This window comes from Hippoglossus hippoglossus, chromosome 1 (assembly GCF_009819705.1).
Source record: "Hippoglossus hippoglossus isolate fHipHip1 chromosome 1, fHipHip1.pri, whole genome shotgun sequence".
NCBI classification, from domain to species: Eukaryota; Metazoa; Chordata; class Actinopteri; order Pleuronectiformes; family Pleuronectidae; genus Hippoglossus; species Hippoglossus hippoglossus.
Window position 1 is genome coordinate 29,622,251 of NC_047151.1, and position 20,000 is coordinate 29,642,250.

General features: G+C 43.6%; 2 protein-coding genes across 9 annotated transcripts in view; both read left to right on the top strand.

The window, feature by feature from the left end:
* tpcn3 (two pore segment channel 3) overlaps positions 1-6,806 on the top strand; it is a 30,749-nt gene extending 23,943 nt beyond the window's left edge. For all 3 annotated transcript variants that reach the window (XM_034589255.1, XM_034589246.1, XM_034589264.1), the window contains 15 exons: positions 1,079-1,195; positions 1,511-1,629; positions 2,038-2,139; positions 2,646-2,772; positions 2,893-3,100; positions 3,170-3,314; positions 3,425-3,610; positions 4,026-4,090; positions 4,182-4,269; positions 4,735-4,804; positions 4,889-5,105; positions 5,260-5,350; positions 5,607-5,720; positions 6,208-6,323; positions 6,652-6,806. In XM_034589255.1, the coding sequence (XP_034445146.1) occupies positions 1,079-1,195; positions 1,511-1,629; positions 2,038-2,139; positions 2,646-2,772; positions 2,893-3,100; positions 3,170-3,314; positions 3,425-3,610; positions 4,026-4,090; positions 4,182-4,269; positions 4,735-4,804; positions 4,889-5,105; positions 5,260-5,350; positions 5,607-5,720; positions 6,208-6,323; positions 6,652-6,779 (1,893 nt within the window). In that variant the 3' untranslated portion in view covers positions 6,780-6,806. The remainder of the gene's footprint in view (positions 1-1,078; positions 1,196-1,510; positions 1,630-2,037; positions 2,140-2,645; positions 2,773-2,892; positions 3,101-3,169; positions 3,315-3,424; positions 3,611-4,025; positions 4,091-4,181; positions 4,270-4,734; positions 4,805-4,888; positions 5,106-5,259; positions 5,351-5,606; positions 5,721-6,207; positions 6,324-6,651) is intronic.
* Positions 6,807-7,328: 522 nt separating this feature from the next.
* ttbk1a (tau tubulin kinase 1a) overlaps positions 7,329-20,000 on the top strand; it is a 38,538-nt gene continuing 25,866 nt past the window's right edge. For 2 of the 6 annotated variants that reach the window (XM_034588726.1, XM_034588751.1), the window contains exons 1-3: positions 7,329-7,424; positions 16,360-16,518; positions 17,487-17,634. In XM_034588726.1, coding sequence (XP_034444617.1) covers positions 16,411-16,518; positions 17,487-17,634 — 256 coding nt within the window. In that variant the 5' untranslated portion in view covers positions 7,329-7,424; positions 16,360-16,410. Of the gene's footprint in view, positions 7,425-9,327; positions 9,847-11,837; positions 12,090-16,359; positions 16,519-17,486; positions 17,635-20,000 lie in introns of those variants that run through there. The other 4 variants (XM_034588717.1, XM_034588743.1, XM_034588708.1 and 1 more) reach the window with 4 other exon arrangements.

Sequence of the window (20,000 nt, forward strand, 5' to 3'; positions counted from 1 at the left end):
CCTTTAAGAGCGGGTGAGGCGTTTCATCCATGATGTCATCGTTTTTAAGACATGTGACTGCGGGAAAGGTGAATTATGGGAAATGTAGTTCATCTGTTCGCCCTCTTAGCCTGTAACGAAGTCTTTAAAGCAGACGATGGCTATGACTCGATTATCCTGTGACTTGTTGCATAAAGAATTTACCATTAATTGGTAAAATTACAAACTGCAGGAAATGTGCCGGAGCCGTGAGGATCCGTGTTCTCTTCTCACGGTGCCACACACGGTCCAGAGCCTCCTGCTGAGCTGTGGGTGGATTGTTCTGGATAGACCCGTCCCATGGAGACAGAGGACAGGTCACTGGGTGTTTGCCTTCACATGTTTAGACTCAGGGACGAGGCTATTTCCTGGTTTGTTTTGAGTGAAAGCTGAAGTTGCTGTGCTGAGCAGAGTTCCTGTCGCTGATCTGCAGAGTCAGGATGTGCTGAGAACACTGTTGTTGTGAAACAACCTTTAGCCGTGATGTTGCCTCGTCAGCGACTCTTCAGGCAGAAAGTCTTTTCCTGGTGCCTCAGTGACTCCGAGGCTTCCGATCACTTCAGGGTTCGTGGAATCATTTGAAATTCCTGTTTCTACAAACTCTGACTCTATTCATGACAAGAGCGCTTTAGTTTCCTACCGCCTGTGAACGTGTTTCTTTCACTGCAGCTCATCCGCTGGCAGCAGGAACATTTCAGTCATCATGTCAGTGTTGATGTTTTTTGGGGATAACTCGTTTTATCTGCCTACACATAAACATTTCAAAGGCTGAGAGTAGAGGGCGCTGTTCTTCAAATGTGCCCCCCCCCCCAACACATCCGTTGCTTTATGGTCTGTTTGACTCTAAATGATCATAATTCACTAAATGAACATCAGCTGTTTGAAGAAGACTTGAAACTAGAGACTGAGACAGAAACTCCTGAATGTTTCCTGACGTTATAAAGTGAGAAGTCACTTTCTATAGACTTCTATAGAAACTACCAGAGGAGTCGCCCCCTGCTGGTCACTACACAGAAGATTAACTAAATTGATTCTATTTTGTTTTTTGTTTTGACTCCAGCTGACTCTCGTCGATATGATCATCTACGGAGCGCTGAGAGCTGCCGACTGTTACGCCCTCCGCTGGTCCAGAGTCCTGCGCCCGCTCCTATTGGTCAACGTCACAGAGGGACGGCAGGTAACAGCCTCACCTGTTCGAACCTGCAGTCGTGTCTGTCTCACTTCTCCTCGGATAATACGGACGATAATAATTAATGTTGTCACAGGAATGAAGTTTTACGATGTTCATGTTCTGAGGTGCAGGACGTTCATTTAAGAGATTTATTTTGTATATATCACACGATACATCCTGTCATACATTTACACACAGATCTCGTTTCTGTGTAAGTCAGAGTCGTGCACCTTCAGAAACTGAACGTCCCTCAGACGACTCATAAGCTCAGTTGGTGTGTGTGTGTTTGTGTGTGTTGTTGTGTGTTTGTTCATGTGTCAGCTCCGCAGGGCGTTCAGAAGCATCCGGAACGCTCTGCCTCAGATTTTCTACGTCTTCCTGCTCTTCATGTTCAGCGTCCTCATCTTCTCCCTCATGGCTCTGAAGCTTCTGGGTAAACGGTGAGTCATCCACATTTCGCTGTTTCATTATTAAACCATCAAACTTTAATCTGTCGTGTACGTGAGAAGGTTTCTTCACCTTATTGAAAGACACAGATATGATATGTGTCTTAGTTTCATATGGACTGAACAGAAAACATCTGCCAACTCATCAGATTAAATTAAGAAAACTTTTCTGGATCGTTGGAATCAAACTGATCAAGATACATCAGACACAAAAACATCGGTTTTTTATGCACTGAGATTTTGAGCTGATGGAAAAAACTGTTTATATTCTGAAAGTTCTGAATATAAAACATTTTATTCATTAAAACATGGTGAACATTGTTATTGTGATAAAAACAGATACAAAATGATGAACCTGTGTTTGAGTCTCGTGAATTGTTTCCCCGTGTGTTTTCCCTCCAGAGGTCTGAAGACCATTGACGGATCTCCGTACTTCACCAACTACCTGGAGATCGTCTTTGACCTGTACGTCCTCGTCACCACGGCCAACAGCCCCGACATCATGTAAGACGCTTCTGAAACCGCAGATCTGACGCTGTGTCACTGAGCTGATCTGAGGTCAGACCTGGTTAAAGATTCTGTTTCCTCATAAATAAACTAAAGTTCAGTTTACGCTCAGTGTTTCTCACCATCATCATACGTTTCCTTCACCTCCAATTACTGTAAATAAGGATGAACGACATGACAGCTCCCAAAAGTGAAGCCAAAACATTGTGTTTGCCCCCTGGTGGCTGGTGCAGTATAGGTCATAATCCCCGCCTCCTCCATGTTAGCAGATGGGACGAGAACCAAACCCAAAGAACTCTGAACCCTGTTTCTGTTCAGTTGCAGGCAGCTTCAATTCCCCCCAATTTAAACGGGAAATGAACGTCTAACGCAGAATTCCAGAATATGAGCTTTGTATTTATTAACATATTTCGTCCTGCGTGAGCTCAAAGCCAAACGCCGCGGCATGTAGCCACGTTTTCTGATTCTACCTGCTCATTCTATTCTCTGCTTCTCGTTGGCAGGATGCCGGCGTACAACTCCAGCTTCATCTTCGCCATCTTCTTCATCGTGTACATCCTCATCAACACCTACATCTTCATGTCCGTCTTCTTGGCCGTCGTCTACAACAACTACAAAAAATACCTGAAGGTGCTAACATGGTTTCATTCCCACTCAAAGACACGAAACACATGAGATAAGGTCTACTATTAGAAATCGATCAAAAGAACTGAGAGGACTCCAGGACTCTAACATGTCCTTGTCCAATAGGAGGAGATGCGGCAGCTGGTCAGGGCCAAAAGGCACAAGATGGTGCGAGCGTTTGCCGTCCTGCAGGAGCCAAGCGGGGAGGGGGTTGAACCCGTGGTGACCCAGGCCAACTGGAACCAAGTGGTACGACTGGTCCGGCCCGATATTAGCAACGCCCACAGAGAGCTGCTGTGGAGCGTCTCCGACAACAAGAACCAGGGGTTCATCGGTGGGTCACACAAACCAACAGTCCGAGTCCTCCTTCAACACTCCTACTCACTCTGTGCTTGATTGACAGGTAAAGTGGCGTTCGTCCAGCTGGCCGACCTCCTGAACATCGAGGTTATCACACTCAAGTCGAGACCGCACCCACTTCACCGTTTGTGCCCCACCCTCTACCTATCGGGGCCCAGCCGTCTACTCTGCCGATTGGTCCAACACAGGTGAGGGGGGGGGGGGGGGGGGGGGGGGGTTTAACAGTTACATGTTGACCAGACGTGACCTCAGAAACAACATGGAGGAAGATCCCGACTGTGTGTGTTCCTGCTCGCAGGGCCTTTGTGATCATGTACGACCTCATCATCCTGGTGAACGCCGTCTTCATCGGGCTGGACGAGGAGAATCCGCTGATCGCCAACTCAGAGTGGGTTTTTCTGTCTCTCTACCTGCTGGAGATCCTCCTGAAGCTCTACGTGTTCGAGCCCAGAGCGTTCTTCTCCAGACACAACTTCTGGAACTGGTGAGGACCCGATGTTCTTAACCTCATGTCACGCTATGTCACGTGATTGGACAATGACAGTCCAATCACAAAGCCAGTCAGAGGGCAGGTGGTTCTGTTGCCTTCATCTCTGCCCCGGGCCCTGAACAGTGGAGTCGATGGTCTAGATGGACAAACGGGTCATCTAGTTCATCCCACTGATTTATTCAGGATGACCTGAGTTTTGGGAGACGCACTCTGATTGGAGTCTGCTCTGAGTCTGGATAGTCATTGTCCAATCAGGTTCCAGTGTGAAACCAGGGTGTGTACTGGTAGGCTCCTGGTTATACACTAACCACTCACAGTTCTGTCCAGTGCAGCAGCTCAAACATCACATGTACTTCACAAAGTCCATTTCAACTTTTCTTTTTCTAAATTAGTTTTTTTCCATCTCCAGGTTCGACACCATCATCGTCGTGTCTGCTCTCATCGCGACGATCGTCAACTCGGCCATGAAGTCATGTGAGTGCTGTTTGTAAACTGAACAGAGAAGCGTGTTTCCTCTCTACTGACGCATGTGGCGTTTCACGTCTTCCTTCCCGTCCTGTTGTAGCTGGAGGTTACACCAGCCGTCAGATCCTGGACATCGTCTTCATCCTGCGGGTCCTCAGGCTGATCCGGGTGGTGGACAGCATCCAAAGGTTTGATCTCTGACAGATTCAGTCACTTACACCATTAAGAAATAGAACTGGTGAGGTGCAGGTAACCATGGTGATGGGTGGAACTCCTCCGTGTAGAGATGTAAAAAGAATCAGATGAGATGGAGGAAAAACATTTTCTAACTTCTAACAACATAAAACATCTTTTATTCATCTGGCTTGATTTCTCCACATTTGTGTAATTGCTGCTAATGACAATATTACACAACTAAAATGTCTAAAATCTATTTCAGCGAATCAGGTGTAGAAGAAAGATTCAGTGGATGATGAGGTGTTTGATTTAGGCCACGCCCCTTTGCATCTGAAAGGTTTCCTCACAGTTTGAAACCAGAAGCGACGTCAGCAGATCAAACACATGTTCTGTACGAAGTTCCACAAACTGTGGTTGTTTGGTCACGGCTGAATTTGTTGCTTCGCTCACGATGAGAACCGTCGTCTCTGTCGCAGGTTTCGTACGATCATCAACACCCTGATCAGGATCGGACCAGCGATCCTCACGTTCGGACAACTCATCCTCGTAAGTCAACAGCAGCAAAATCTAACTCATTGTGACCTGATGATGGCGCTGAACGGATCAGTGAGTGCTGGTCCTGGTCCACAGGTGGTGTACTACGTCTTTGCCATGGTGGGGATGGAGCTGTTTAAAGACAAGGTGAAGTTTTACGAGGACCCCAACGACCCGGAGAAGTTCTACTGTGGAAACGCTCGACTGAGAGGAACGGCCTTCGCTCACCTCAACTACTGCAAAAACAACTTCAACAACGTGGTGTCGTCCTTCATCCTGCTGGTGGAGCTGACTGTGGTCAACCAGTGGCACGATATCCTAACGCACACGCACACGCACACACACACACACACACGCACACGCACACACACACAATGAACATCTCTGTTGTTGTCGTTGTTTCTCTGTTTCGTTTCTTTACGTCTTTGCTGATTCTCGAACTGTGTGATTCCTTAACGTGACTCCACTGCTCAGCAGCGGCTTCGCCATCGTCACCCACATGTCGGCCAGGATCTTCTTCGTCCTCTTCCACATCTTGGTCGTCATCGTCATCATCAAGTAAGAGGAGTGTGGTCATGATCCCCTCATTCTCATCAGACACTCAGCAAACAGGAGCTACTAGATAATTCAAACAATTTAAAAACTAAACACTAATATGGACTCAAAGTAAATGTATTTTTTAATTTGAACGTAATAGATCCGTGATTAAACCACCTACAGAGGGCGCTGCTGCTTCTGCCTTTGTTGTTGCAGTGAAGACCAGAGGAGCATGTGACCTGATGTCAATAAGGTCACAAGCTGTTTCTTCTTTCAGCATCTTTGTGGCGTTTGTCCTCGAGGCGTTCTTCGTGGAATACTCGTTGGAGAAAAGCGACCTGCAGACGTCTCTGGAGAAGAAGATCGCGGAACTGGAGCTGGCTGTGGAGCAGTACGTCACCATGACAACCACGGGCACATCACTATAAACACTGCTGGATCTAAAGGAGCGTTCCACTGTTCACACGTTTTAGACGTTTACTGAAACACAGCGACTGATGAGAACAAGATGTTTTCACTAAAACAAAACGAAGCAACAACCCTGATTTAGTCCTTAGTTTCTTTTTAACCTTATTTTACTGCAATAATTGTTTTAAGTAAAATGATCTAATAATTCCGAAGAAGGTTAGAAGAACGTTTATTATCTTGTGACTCAGGTTTGTGTTGTCGGGACGACAGTTAGAAATGTGGAATTATTAATAATTGAAAAATTGAACTCAATATTTAAAATCAGTTCAAGTAAGATTTACGTGTTTTGTGCCGCGCGTGTCGTCTGGAAGGTAAAAGCTTTGAGGGATTAGCTTTTTGGAACATGATGTTTTCTACAGGCAGATGATGAACCGTGTTGTTGTGCGTGTCCGTGATGTTTTGTTGCTCAGGGAGAAGCTGCAGGAAAACCTGGTGAACGCCATGGAAACCATTGACAATGACCTGGGTACCGGCCAATCAGCGGCATCCAACAAACCGACCCTGATGTTTAAAATCGCTTCAAAAAGTAAGAAACCGTGGAGAAACATCGATTTAGACAATAAGAGAATGTTTGTAACCAATAGAGGCTTTTGTTTTGAAAAGTGTTAAGAAAAAGAAACCAGTGTACGATTCGTTTACGAGTTACCATCACGCTGAAGCATTCATGGTTTTCCTTCCTGTGATCCTTTGATTGACGCTCGTCTCAATATGTTCTTCTTCGGTATAATGACACCTTCGTGGAGAATTAGCGCCACCTACTGCTCATCCATTCAATTCACTTTCATGTATTAGTTCCAACATAAGTGATCTCAGGGCTCTGTATCTCATTGGATTTATTTTTGTCCGTGTGTCAGGATATCGGACGGTGGACGCCTTGTTGCAGCGGATGTTTGAGGCCGACCTCGACCCAGAGGACTTTGCTGAGAACGATGACGCTCAGGGCGACGGGAACTTTGCGAACCCGTCGTTCAGCTCCGTGTAAACATGTAAACATGTAAACATGTAAACATGAAGGGATCTGTATATTTTTATATTTCTGTCCTGTCGCTCTCTGTAGGGACACAAATGAAATCTGTATTTTTCACATAAAGACTATTTACACTTAAAGTTTATTTCATTGTTCTATGTTCGTGTCCCTGTTCACTAAATTCAAAAACTTTAAAAAATCATGTTTTCATAAAACAGAAGCTTCAGAGTAAACTGTAATTAAAACATGTTTTAAAGATATATTTTTTTAAAAGATTCACACTTTAAAGTCAGATGTTTCCGTTTCAATGTTAAATTACTTACTGCAGATAACCATCATAGAAACAACCGTAATGAGCGTGAGGAAGATAAAACACATCCTGGTTCCATCTGTAAAATAATAAAACAATCATGTTCATTTCAAATTATATTAATATTCATTCATGAACAAATAAAAAAAGCAAGAAGTCAGAACTTTGGGGTTAATGTGAGTATATATGAGCAAAACAACCTCCGTGTCAGCAGGGGGCGGTGTGGAGCTGCAGCTGTAACATGGAGACACCAAGTGTGTGCGTGTGTGCGCGTGCGTGTGGTGCTGATGCTGTAAAGATGGAGAACAGGGAGGAACCTTCTCTGTCGCTCGGACGGAAACAACATTCAGGTAAAAAACAAACTAACAAACAAGAGCTGCTTCACAAACAAAGAGACAAAGAGAATCAGCTGATCGACGAGCTGTGTGTCGGTGTGTGTGTGTGTCTGTGTGTGTCTGTGTGTGTGTATCTGGTCAGAAAAACACAATCCAGCGGATTTCTTGTGTTAAGAAAATAAAAGCTCCAGCGGCTGCAGCTGTTAGTGACAACAATAGAACATCAACAGAAGGAGAAGGAGGAGAACATGAGGAGAACATGAGGAGAACAGAGGAGAACAGAGGAGAACAGAGGAGCAGGATGAGACGTTCAGGTGCAGCTCTGTGGGTGGGACCTGACACTGAACGCTAGAAATGATGGAGTCACTGTCAAGGTAGAGATAACACACAACCTACAGTCAGTACTTTCAGAATAAAGAGACAATACACTTACACGTAAAATCACATTCATTAAAAAAATCAAGCAGGTATAGAAACAGGCTTGTAGTTTATTCACATTTAAAAAGCCCCACATGCAAATAGAAAACACACACACATGAAGACACATCATTGTTTGACGACACATGAGCTGCAACTCGTGCAAATACAGAAACACGTTGCAAATAGAAAAGCAGCGACGGAAATGTTCCCATGGACCAAAGAAGTGATGGACCTGCTGCAGTCCAGAGCGTTGGGACGTTGCATCACCACTGACGAGGAGCAGACTTCAATAACTTCATGTTTCTGTATTTCTGCATTTGCTCGTGTTTGTCAAGTTGTTTATTCTATTTGCACGTGTTGAGCTCTCTCGGCCACCGTACATTTCTTTATACAGTAAAATACATTATAGTTAATAGCTAAATGCACAAAAGTGTATGTGTTCATAAAAACACTGGGCACTCGCTGCCTACACACAGAAGTCACAGATAAAATAAACAAAAATAAATATATATATATTTATTTGCACCTTTTATGTATTTGCAAATTTCTTTTAGAAAAACATTGGATGTCGATAAACCGACCTGAGTTTTGTCTGCAGGTTTTCATTTGAAAAACAGAAACACTTTATTTCTGCACTTCCTGCAATAGTTTTCATTATTAATTAATCTGACAATTGTTTGTCGATTTATCATCATCACATTATTCCAATGAAGAGTAAACAATCCAAAGATTTACAAGCCAGTAAAAACATTTTAAAGTTCTGCTGCTTGTGGCTGAATTTCTCAACATCTTTAGACCAAAATTTACATAAACTGACATTTCTATAATTATTATGTGGCGATGATGACATCATCGCTGCAGTCTGACACCAGCGCTGTGTTTAGACATAAATATATAAAATGAAGTAGATTATGTTCGTTTGATGTAGTGAGAAAGTTCATCTTTTTTTTATAAGTCACCAGAAAATCAAAGCGTTTCACAAGTTAACACAAAAAAACATCAAATTTAAGATTGGAATTCAAAATGAGTAATTTTTGACGTTGACCCGACGACTTGTAACTGCAGCAGATTGATAACGTCTCTGATTTCTGAAATGAAACGAGCCTCCGTGTTTCCTCGTGTCCTCTTCACCTCGACAGTGTGGACACATGAGGACGAAGGACTTCTTATCATTAAGTGACGGGTGACATGTGACCTAATAAATAAACTTTACAGATTATTAAAGTACTGAATATCTGTGAGGACGATAATTAACTAGTACAATTAACATTAGTCCAAGTCAGACACAATGTTAAATACCTTTATATAACTTTTACATACAGATAATCAAATATACAATATTACAGATAAAGTCAGAATAAAGCCAGAGATCATATCAATGATATTAATATAAATAATATAACACTATAAAGGGGACTGTCAGAGGACTTTTATTTTGAAGTGAGGCCCCGGATGTAGTGTCGGTGTGTCGGGGTGTTGACTCAGCTGGAGTCAGAGCTGCAGTGCGGACAAACCGGAGCCGGAGAACCGGACCCGTCACACCGCCTCTCCGCAGCCTCAGCCGGGCCCTGGATCTGAATCTGCCCCGGCTCTGAGTCCTGGACCCGGTCCCGGAGCAGGACGGACCGTGAGTCCGCATCATCATCATCATCATCCTCCGCATCATCGTCCGCATCATCCTCCTCCAGAGCAGCCGGAGGACCGGAGGAGGACCCGAGGAGGACCCGAGGAGGACCCGGACCTGGACCCAGCTCCTGGACCCGTGGAGCCGGACATGAAACCCGGGCTTCTGCCTCACTCTGGACTCGGTGGTCCTGCAGCGGGTCTGGTCTGAGGCCGGACCCGGGTCTGGTTGATTCTTGGGAGACATCGATGGTTGAACCTGCGGGAGACTGAGGCCCGGACCCCGGACCCCTCCTGAGGAACAGTGGGTTTTCTGGACCAGGACGTTTTGTGGCAGAATCAAATCCCAGATGAAGATTCCCAAAAGGCGGAAAAGGAGCGGACGGTGCGCCAGGTAGGCCAGACCCGGGCCAGACCCGGACCAGAGCCGGGCCAGAGCGGGCCAGATACACATATCAGACAGTGTGTGTGGGTGTGTGTGTGTGTGTGTGTGTCTGTGTGTGTGTCTGTCTGTCTGTCTGTGTGTCTGTGTGTGTGCGTGTGTTGATCCGGATCACAGACGGTTGATCAGAAACCTGTAACCCGGGTCAGACCCGGAATGTGTCACAATGTAAATGATCCGTGATTGTTGACCCGGGTTAGTCCGGATTTATTGATCAGCAGGATGTGATGGTGCGCGTGCGCACAGAGGACCCATGACTGTGCACTGCAGAGAGAGAGGGAGGGGGGGGGGGAGTTATTCATTCAGACTTTAATTCATTCATCTTTATATTTATACATTTTTATATTTATTTATCTTTATATTTATACATTTTTATATTTATTCATCTTTATATTTGTTCATATTTATACATTTCTATGATTATTGATCTATTTATTTATACATCATTGTACTTATTCATCTTAATATTTATTCATCTTTATATTTATTCATCTTTATATTTATAAATGTTTATGTTAATTCATCTTTAATTACATTCCTTTGTTTTTGTGGCTTTGTTTGAATTGTTTCTCACTAATCATTTGCTTGATTGACACCAACTATGTAAAAATACTTTAGAAGTAAACAGGGTTTGAATTTACATGTTTTTATATATATAAATTATATATATAAATTTGTTCAGACTCTCAAATGAAAACTAGTGGTTGTTGTTCTCCTTTTTTCCATGTGACGTCAAATCACCGCCTCTTCAGCTCTGAACTCACCTGCTCTGTTTCCACTTGAAACATCGGAATCGCTGCAGCTCAACGTTCGGTGCTGATACTTTAGTCAGTTTTTGAATTCAGGATTCGTACTGATACGGGTTTCGACTGTCGAGCTACTTCACGTTTTGTTGTAAATGATCTAAAAACTTCTTCCACCACAGAACTGAAAAGTCAGAAAATGTAAATATAAGTTGCATTTTATTTCTCATTTTCTGTCGGACAGATTTGGTCGGAAACCAGGTCAAACGTCTAAAATGCAGAATTCCCTCGTGCTTGTGTTTTAACGGTTCGTCGTAACAGCCAATCACAGTTCCCTGCTCTGTATACACAACATGCTAATGTGCCGTGCTAACTGTCGATGCTAAAGGGAAGCACCGGGGACGTAAATTCCACAAAGATCATTATGACATTCTGGATCGTATTCATATGAAGTGATTTGATTGGCTGTTGCCTCCGTTGCCACTCGTTTACCACAATGCAGTTCTGCAACACATGACGTCACCGTGACGCCTGATCTACTGAGATCCCAAATAAAGAGTGATAAATTGCGTGTGCATTATAACAGATTGCACGTTTGGTTGGTGTGCGTTTTGCGGGTGATCTACTAAAGGCAGGAGTATTTAAATGAGTGTTTACGGTGCGTGGCTGGTTTCCGCCGTCAGTGCCCTGGCAAGAGGGGGATTCTTTTTGCTTCTGTCAATCCAAACATGCTAACACGAGCAGAAAAAACCCGTTCTCTCCGTCTTCTTCCACGCGTCTTCTTTTTTCCAGGCTTTGTAAATCACAGTGCGTGTGCTAAATTAAAGCATTTGCATCTTCTCCACACGTACTAAATGGACAGCCCGTGTTATTCTGCACGCAATCCTCAGTGCGCACCGCTAGTAGATCAGCTTGCATGTTTTTTTGCGGGTGAAATCAAGCTTGCACAGGTTTTTACACCCGCAAACCTTTAGTAGCTCAGGCTCGATATGTTTAAAGACTCGCTAGCGTCCTCTTGAGGCTGAAAGGATCATTACCCAATCAGAAACAAACAGAAATGTAAAGTTTGTCCTGTAGATGGTAGCAGTAGACTTCATCCTCTGGAACGTGTTTCATTTCTGGTCCTGCGTTGACGTGTTCGTCCACGTTAGTTTTGTCGTAGCGTGTTTGGCGTCACGTGGAAAAGGAAAATAACCAAGTTCTGGTCGGTTATATACATTTTTTGACTGTGTGAGGATCTGAAGGTGGTGTCCCTCCATGCGCCACCCCCCCACCCTCCCCTGTGACATCACAGTTCGAGCCTGTGTGTGCAGGTGGGACGGCCACGATCCTGGTTAACTGTACCCTCTTACCCTCTGTTTTGGCTTGTAGGCTAACACAGGAACAGGAAGGGTTTTGTCCCGCTCAGGATTTGTTGTAAGCCGTCAGGTTTTCCGGGAGCTCAGAACTATGGTGAGCTCTGACTGACTTCCATCAGGTCAAAACTGGAATGACGCAAAAACCCGGCTTCTTGGCAGAGCACAACCCCCCCCCCCTCCCCCACTGCCCCTCCCCTCCCCCTCCTCCCCCCGTAGTGAACAGAGTGGTAGAAGTGTAGGTGAAGAAGAGGAGTAGGAGGAGAAGAAGAGCAGCCTGAGGTTTGAAGGAGGAGAGAGAGAGTGTGAGGATGTCTCACTCTGCTGCTGAGACGCTTTCACAAAACGCTCGACTGCTGAGCCACAGAGTTTCTCTCATTTTATACCACGATGCTCATTATACTGCATATTACTATATATTCTACACTACAGGGCTTTTATCTAGCAAAACAAAACTATACAATAAGATATGACAATACATTACAATAAATAACCATGACATTAAAGTATATTACACAATGCTCAACTTTACCATGACATACTTTTGATAATCTAAACATCGTCCTACTGATTTATTGGTTGGACAATAGAAATTAGCCGACATATCTTTAAATGTGTTTGCTGATAAGAAAACTTATTTTATAGAATAAACAATGCAGCAAAGATGTATAGTTATGTTTTTATTTAACATTAAATAATATTAATAGTCTCAAATGAATTCTTAATATTTGGTTGTTTTTGTGTTACTTCTTCCTATTTATAGTTATTTATATTAATGTTTCTGGTTAAACTGTAAAATAATCATATCGGTGAAGCTCTACTTCTAACCTTATTATAATGATACTTCGTACAGGTACTAATCTACATTCTGTATACTATAACACATGATGTACTGTACTGTATTAATCTACTGAATCTGAAGTACTAAGTTATACAGTACAAATCTATAACCTATCTATTTTTTATACAGGACTATTTTATATTTTACATTTACTATGTTCTAATATATTATGACTGCTCAGTATGTTACATTATATTGAAGTATTATTTGACAGTATTACAGCAGCTGTGATTGGCCAGTTAAGCTCCATGTTAGATGCTGTTGCAGTGTATTCTGGGAAACTGTGTGGCCCCGCCCTCTGCAGTGACTGGCGGCTCAGCAGCGTTGAGGCCTGCAGCAGGTTTCACTGCATCTCCAGTGTAACAGTGGCTCCGGCTGCTGGTGTGACGATGATGATGATGATGATGAAGAATGGAGCTGTATCACTGCAGCTGTAGAGAAGCCTCCTCCTGCTCCCTCCCAGTCGTCTGCTCAATGCTGGTCTGACTGGAAACAGTCGTGGACACTCTCCATGTTACCTGCAGTCCGCCTGAGCTCTGCATGCACTGATGACGTGGCATTGCATGCAGAACAGCATGGGTTGACATGCATTACTTTAATCTTAACGCTCCCCCCACGAATCCACTGGAAACTGAAAACAGCAGAAATGTTGTATGAGTAGAGAGGAAGAGGCCGAGTTCAGTTCAGGTCGAGCTAGAGCTGACACGTGACGACAGAGCGTCAGCGAGGGTGATGCTCACTGAGACTCAGGTCACCAGCACTGATCCATTTACAGTGTGTCAGTCTGATTAATCAGCTGCTCCAGGATCTTATTCTTTTACCAAAGAAACAATTCACCCACTTTCAACCAATACACACATTATTTAGTCTGGTCGAATAAAAAAAGAAGGAAAAAAGAGCAATTAAGCTCCTTTCATTCTCCAAACCCACGTTTTCCCCCTGAGTTTGTCTTGTCAGGCAGAGCTCACTCGACCCAAACTACAGCAAGTACTCAACTCGGGGGTGAACGCTACCTGCCAGTCCAGATTCAGGGCAGAAAAATGACCCATAGTACAAATGATACTTTGCTTCTCTTGTGACTAAATAACAAAACCAGTTATTTGTCACGACAGCACCAATTGTTCACTGTGAGTATCGTTTGAAAATGATCGATTCTCCTGCTGAAACGAGGCAAAAATTGTTTTCTAGGAATTGAAGTTTCTGAAAGAGCAAAAGGAGGAAATGATTTAGAAATCACAGATCTGTAAAATGAAACGATACAGAAATATCTTTGTTTCTCACAGTGTTCCGGTCTCAGCCCTCATCAGGATTAGTCATTCTTTATATTTTTTAAGGAGTAGTTTGACATTTTGGGAAACATTTGATCTCTTTTCTAGCAGAGGGATCAGATCTAAACGACTCATGTCTGCATGATGAACATGAAGCTACAGCGGCAGATAGTCCGCTCAGTTTGGCATAGAAACTGAAAATGGAGGAATCATCCGTTTTGGTAATTTGTCACTTTATATTTCTGTTATAGACGTATTGAACGAACAGGATTTATTATGTTAGGAGGGTTTGTAGTGGTCGAGTGGACAGAGCCAGGCTCGCTGCCCCCACCCTTTTCCAGTCTTTATGCTAGGCTAAGCTAATTGTCTGGTTGAAGCATCATATTTAAAAACCATTTAACTGACATGAGAAAAAGATTAAGTGCATTTCCCAAACTGTCAAAGTGTTCTTTAACTTGAAACACAAATGTTTTGAGGTTTAAGTTCAGTGTGTTCTTGTTGAGTTTGAAAGTCATCAGACGTCTGTGGGATCACGTTGGGATCACGTGTTCCTGTATCAGACGTCTGTGGGATCACGTGTTCCTGTATCAGACGTCTGTGGGATCACGTGTTCCTGTATCAGACGTCTGTAGGATCACGTGTTCCTGTTTCAGACATCTGTAGGATCACGTTGGGATCACGTGTTCCTGTATCAGACGTCTGTAGGATCACGTGTTCCTGTATCAGACGTCTGTGGGATCACATGTTCCTGTAACAGACGTCTGTGGGATCACGTGTTCCTGTAACAGACGTCTGTGGGATCACGTGTTCCTGTATCAGACGTCTGTGGGATCACGTGTTCCTGTATCAGACGTCTGTGGGATCACGTGTTCCTGTATCAGACGTCTGTGGGATCACGTGTTCCTGTATCAGACGTCTGTAGGATCACATGTTCCTGTAACAGACGTCTGTGGGATCACGTTGGGATCACGTGTTCCTGTATCAGACACTGATACAGGAACACGTGATCCCACAGACGTCTGTGGGATCACGTGTTCCTGTATCAGACGTCTGTGGGATCACGTGTTCCTGTTTCAGACGTCTGTGGGATCACGTGTTCCTGTATCAGACGTCTGTGGGATCACATGTTCCTGTTTCAGACATCTGTAGGATCACGTGTTCCTGTAACAGACGTCTGTGGGATCACGTGTTCCTGTATCAGACGTCTGTAGGATCACGTTGGGATCACGTGTTCCTGTATCAGACGTCTGTAGGATCACGTTGGGATCACGTGTTCCTGTATTAGACGTCTGTGGGATCACGTGTTCCTGTTTCAGACGTCTGTAGGATCACGTGTTCCTGTTTCAGACGTCTGTGGGATCACGTGTTCCTGTATCAGACGTCTGTAGGATCACGTTGGGATCACGTGTTCCTGTATCAGACGTCTGTAGGATCACGTTGGGATCACGTGTTCCTGTATTAGACGTCTGTGGGATCACGTGTTCCTGTTTCAGACGTCTGTAGGATCACGTGTTCCTGTTTCAGACGTCTGTAGGATCACGTGTTCCTGTTTCAGACGTCTGTGGGATCACGTGTTCCTGTTTCAGACGTCTGTAGGATCACGTGTTCCTGTTTCAGACGTCTGTGGGATCACGTGTTCCTGTATTAGACGTCTGTAGGATCACGTGTTCCTGTTTCAGACGTCTGTGGGATCACGTGTTCCTGTTTCAGACGTCTGTGGGATCACGTGTTCCTGTTTCAGACGTCTGTAGGATCACGTGTTCCTGTATCAGACGTCTGTAGGATCACGTGTTCCTGTAACAGACGTGTGTGGGATCACGTGTTCCTCTGCGTGTTCCTCTGCGTGTTCCTGTTATTAGTTGGGATGATTGATTGAAACCAGCCTGTTCTGGTGCCTGATGACTTGGTCGTGTTGATGGCGGCATCGAACCTGCGGCTGCAGTTACAATATGAGCAGAGCGTCCGACTGCTTCCTCTGCAGACATGATATTTGCTCCAGTTACTGCAAATACCATCACACCCCCTGACCCCTGACCCCTGACCCCCCCACCGGCCTGTAGCTTGATCCAGCTGAAGAATGGCTTCTAACGGCAGTCGGCCATCTTTAATGCCTGTTATTAAACTGGACTGATGACATAGAGCTGTGGTTCGACCGGAGTCTCCCGGCAACAAGACTTTTATTCACTAATCTCTGTTGCTTTCCCTCCTTCCTCCCTCCTCCTTCCTCCCTCCTCCCTTCCTTCCTCTCCTCCTCTCAGATAAATGGCTCTTTTAAGTTGGGAGCTGCTCGTGTTCTGTCTGGCTGGCAGATGCAGTGCCTAGTCCCCAGCCTCCAGGACAACGCCAACATGAACGGGACGTCCGAGCAGGCCGACATCCTGCCGCCCAACTGCATGGTCAAGGACCGATGGAAAGTGGTGAGTCGGGAAACCTCCACGTCCTTTAAAAGCTTTCTCACAACTTTATTGTTTTTATTTCTTTTTTTAGAATACCTTTGTAAAATAAAATTATTATAGCTTTGTTATTATTTCAATATATTTATAATTCTGCATTAACTTGTTTTATGACTGAAACTAATACCGTGCTTTAATTTATTGTTTTTTATCTACATGTTTAAATAGTATCATTTCATTTAATGTTGATTATTAATTTGTTAATTCAGGAGTTAAAGTCATTTTTATATAAATCAAAGCTGAGCTTCTATTTGTTTCTGAGATAAAAAGTTACATAATGCAGCTCTAGTTTCAGCCAATCACATCGCAGTGTGGAGCCTGCAGGCCGTTTGCACTTCACTGATCAATTCACTGTGTTCACGGAACCACTGCACGCACACACACGCACACACACGCACACACACACACACACACACACAGACACACACACACACACACACACACAGACACACTCTCTCTCCAGGAGACTTAATCTAACCTACTATATACCCACTTGTTTTTTCTTTGTCCCCATAAGAAGATCCCGTCCCCGTAATGTCAGTGTACAAACAGGTCCCACAACATGAGTAATATCTAAATGCACAAAACAAAATGAATGAATCAGTGAATTAAAAGAAAAGGCGGATAAAAAGAAAATGGAAGGTGGGAGGCAAAATGAACAGAGATAAGGAGAAGAGGAGGATGAATGAAAAGACCATAGAAACAAAGGGATCAGAGGATGAAGAAGAAAGATAAATGAAGAAAGGTAGAAAGAAAAGAAGCCAGAGAGAAACAAAGGAGAAGAATAAAGAAATGATAACAACATGCTGCTTGAAATGGTTGAAATCTCAATTCCACTCTACAACGTGTTTCACTTGTGACGTTGGCTGAAGCCGCAGTTGAATCCTGTAGTTGTGAGAGCAGCAGCTCAAACTTTGTCATGCGTGTCCCAGCTGAAGAAGATCGGCGGGGGCGGGTTCGGGGAGATCTACGAGGCCTTGGACCTGCTGACGCGGGAGAACGTGGCGCTGAAGGTGGAGTCGGCCCAGCAGCCCAAACAGGTGCTGAAGATGGAGGTGGCGGTGCTGAAGAAGCTGCAGGGTGAGCGCCAAATCATGTGAAGTACTCCAGTGACATTAGAACACAACATGTGAAGTACTCCAGTGACATAAGAACACAACATGTGAAGTACTCCAGTGACATTAGTACACAACATGTGAAGTACTCCAGTGACATAAGAACACAACATGTGAAGTACTCTACTGACATAAGAACACAACATGTGAAGTACTCCAGTGACATAAGAACACAACATGTGAAGTACTCCAGTGACATTAGAACACAACATGTGAAGTACTCCAGTGACATTAGAACACAACATGTGAAGTACTCCAGTGACATTAGAACACAACATGTGAAGTACTCCAGTGACATTAGAACACAACATGTGAAGTACTCCAGTGACATTAGTACACAACATGTGAAGTACTCCAGTGACATTAGAACACAACATGTGAAGTACTCCAGTGACATTAGTACACAACATGTGAAGTACTCCAGTGACATAAGAACACAACATGTGAAGTACTCCAGTGACATAAGAACACAACATGTGAAGTACTCCAGTGACATTAGAACACAACATGTGAAGTACTCCAGTGACATTAGTACACAACATATGAAGTACTCCAGTGACATTAGAACACAACATATGAAGTACTCCAGTGACATTAGTACACAACATGTGAAGTACTCCAGTGACATTAGTACACAACATGTGAAGTACTCCAGTGACATTAGTACACAACATGTGAAGTACTCCAGTGACATTAGTACACAACATATGATGTACTCCAGTGACATAAGAACACAACATGTGAAGTACTCCAGTGACATTAGTACACAACATGTGAAGTACTCCAGTGACATTAGAACACAACATGTGAAGTACTCCAGTGACATTAGTACACAACATGTGAAGTACTCCAGTGACATTAGTACACAACATATGAAGTACTCCAGTGACATTAGAACACAACATATGAAGTACTCCAGTGACATTAGAACACAACATATGAAGTACTCCAGTGACATTAGTACACAACATGTGAAGTACTCCAGTGACATTAGTACACAACATATGAAGTACTCCAGTGACATTAGTACACAACATATGATGTACTCCAGTGACATAAGAACACAACATGTGAAGTACTCCAGTGACATTAGTACACAACATGTGAAGTACTCCAGTGACATAAGAACACAACATGTGAAGTACTCCAGTGACATAAGAACACAACATGTGAAGTACTCCAGTGACATTAGAACACAACATGTGAAGTACTCCAGTGACATAAGAACACAACATGTGAAGTACTCCAGTGACATAAGAACACAACATGTGAAGTACTCCAGTGACATAAGAACACAACATGTGAAGTACTCCAGTGACATTAGAACACAACATGTGAAGTACTCCAGTGACAAAAAAACACAACATGTGAAGTACTCCAGTGACATTAGAACACAACATGTGAAGTACTCCACTGACATAAGAACACAACATATGAAGTACTCCAGTGACATAAGAACACAACATGTGAAGTACTCCAGTGACATAAGAACACAACATGTGAAGTACTCCAGTGACATAAGAACACAACATGTGAAGTACTCCAGTGACATTAGAACACAACATGTGAAGTACTCCAGTGACATAAGAACACAACATGTGAAGTACTCCAGTGACATAAGAACACAACATGTGAAGTACTCCAGTGACATAAGAACACAACATGTGAAGTACTCCAGTGACATAAGAACACAACATGTGAAGTACTCCAGTGACATTAGAACACAACATGTGAAGTACTCCAGTGACATAAGAACACAACATATGAAGTACTCCAGTGACATTAGAACACAACATGTGAAGTACTCCAGTGACATAAGAACACAACATGTGAAGTACTCCAGTGACATTAGAACACAACATGTGAAGTACTCCAGTGACATAAGAACACAACATGTGAAGTACTCCAGTGACATAAGAACACAACATGTGAAGTACTCCAGTGACATTAGAACACAACATGTGAAGTACTCCAGTGACATAAGAACACAACATGTGAAGTACTCTACTGACATAAGAACACAACATATGAAGTACTCCAGTGACATCAGAACACAACATGTGAAGTACTCCAGTGACATTAGAACACAACATGTGAAGTACTCCAGTGACATTAGTACACAACATATGAAGTACTCCAGTGACATTAGTACACAACATATGAAGTACTCCAGTGACATAAGAACACAACATATGAAGTACTCCAGTGACATTAGAACACAACATGTGAAGTACTCCACTGACATTAGTACACAACATATGAAGTACTCCAGTGACATTAGAACACAACATGTGAAGTACTCCAGTGACATAAGAACACAACATGTGAAGT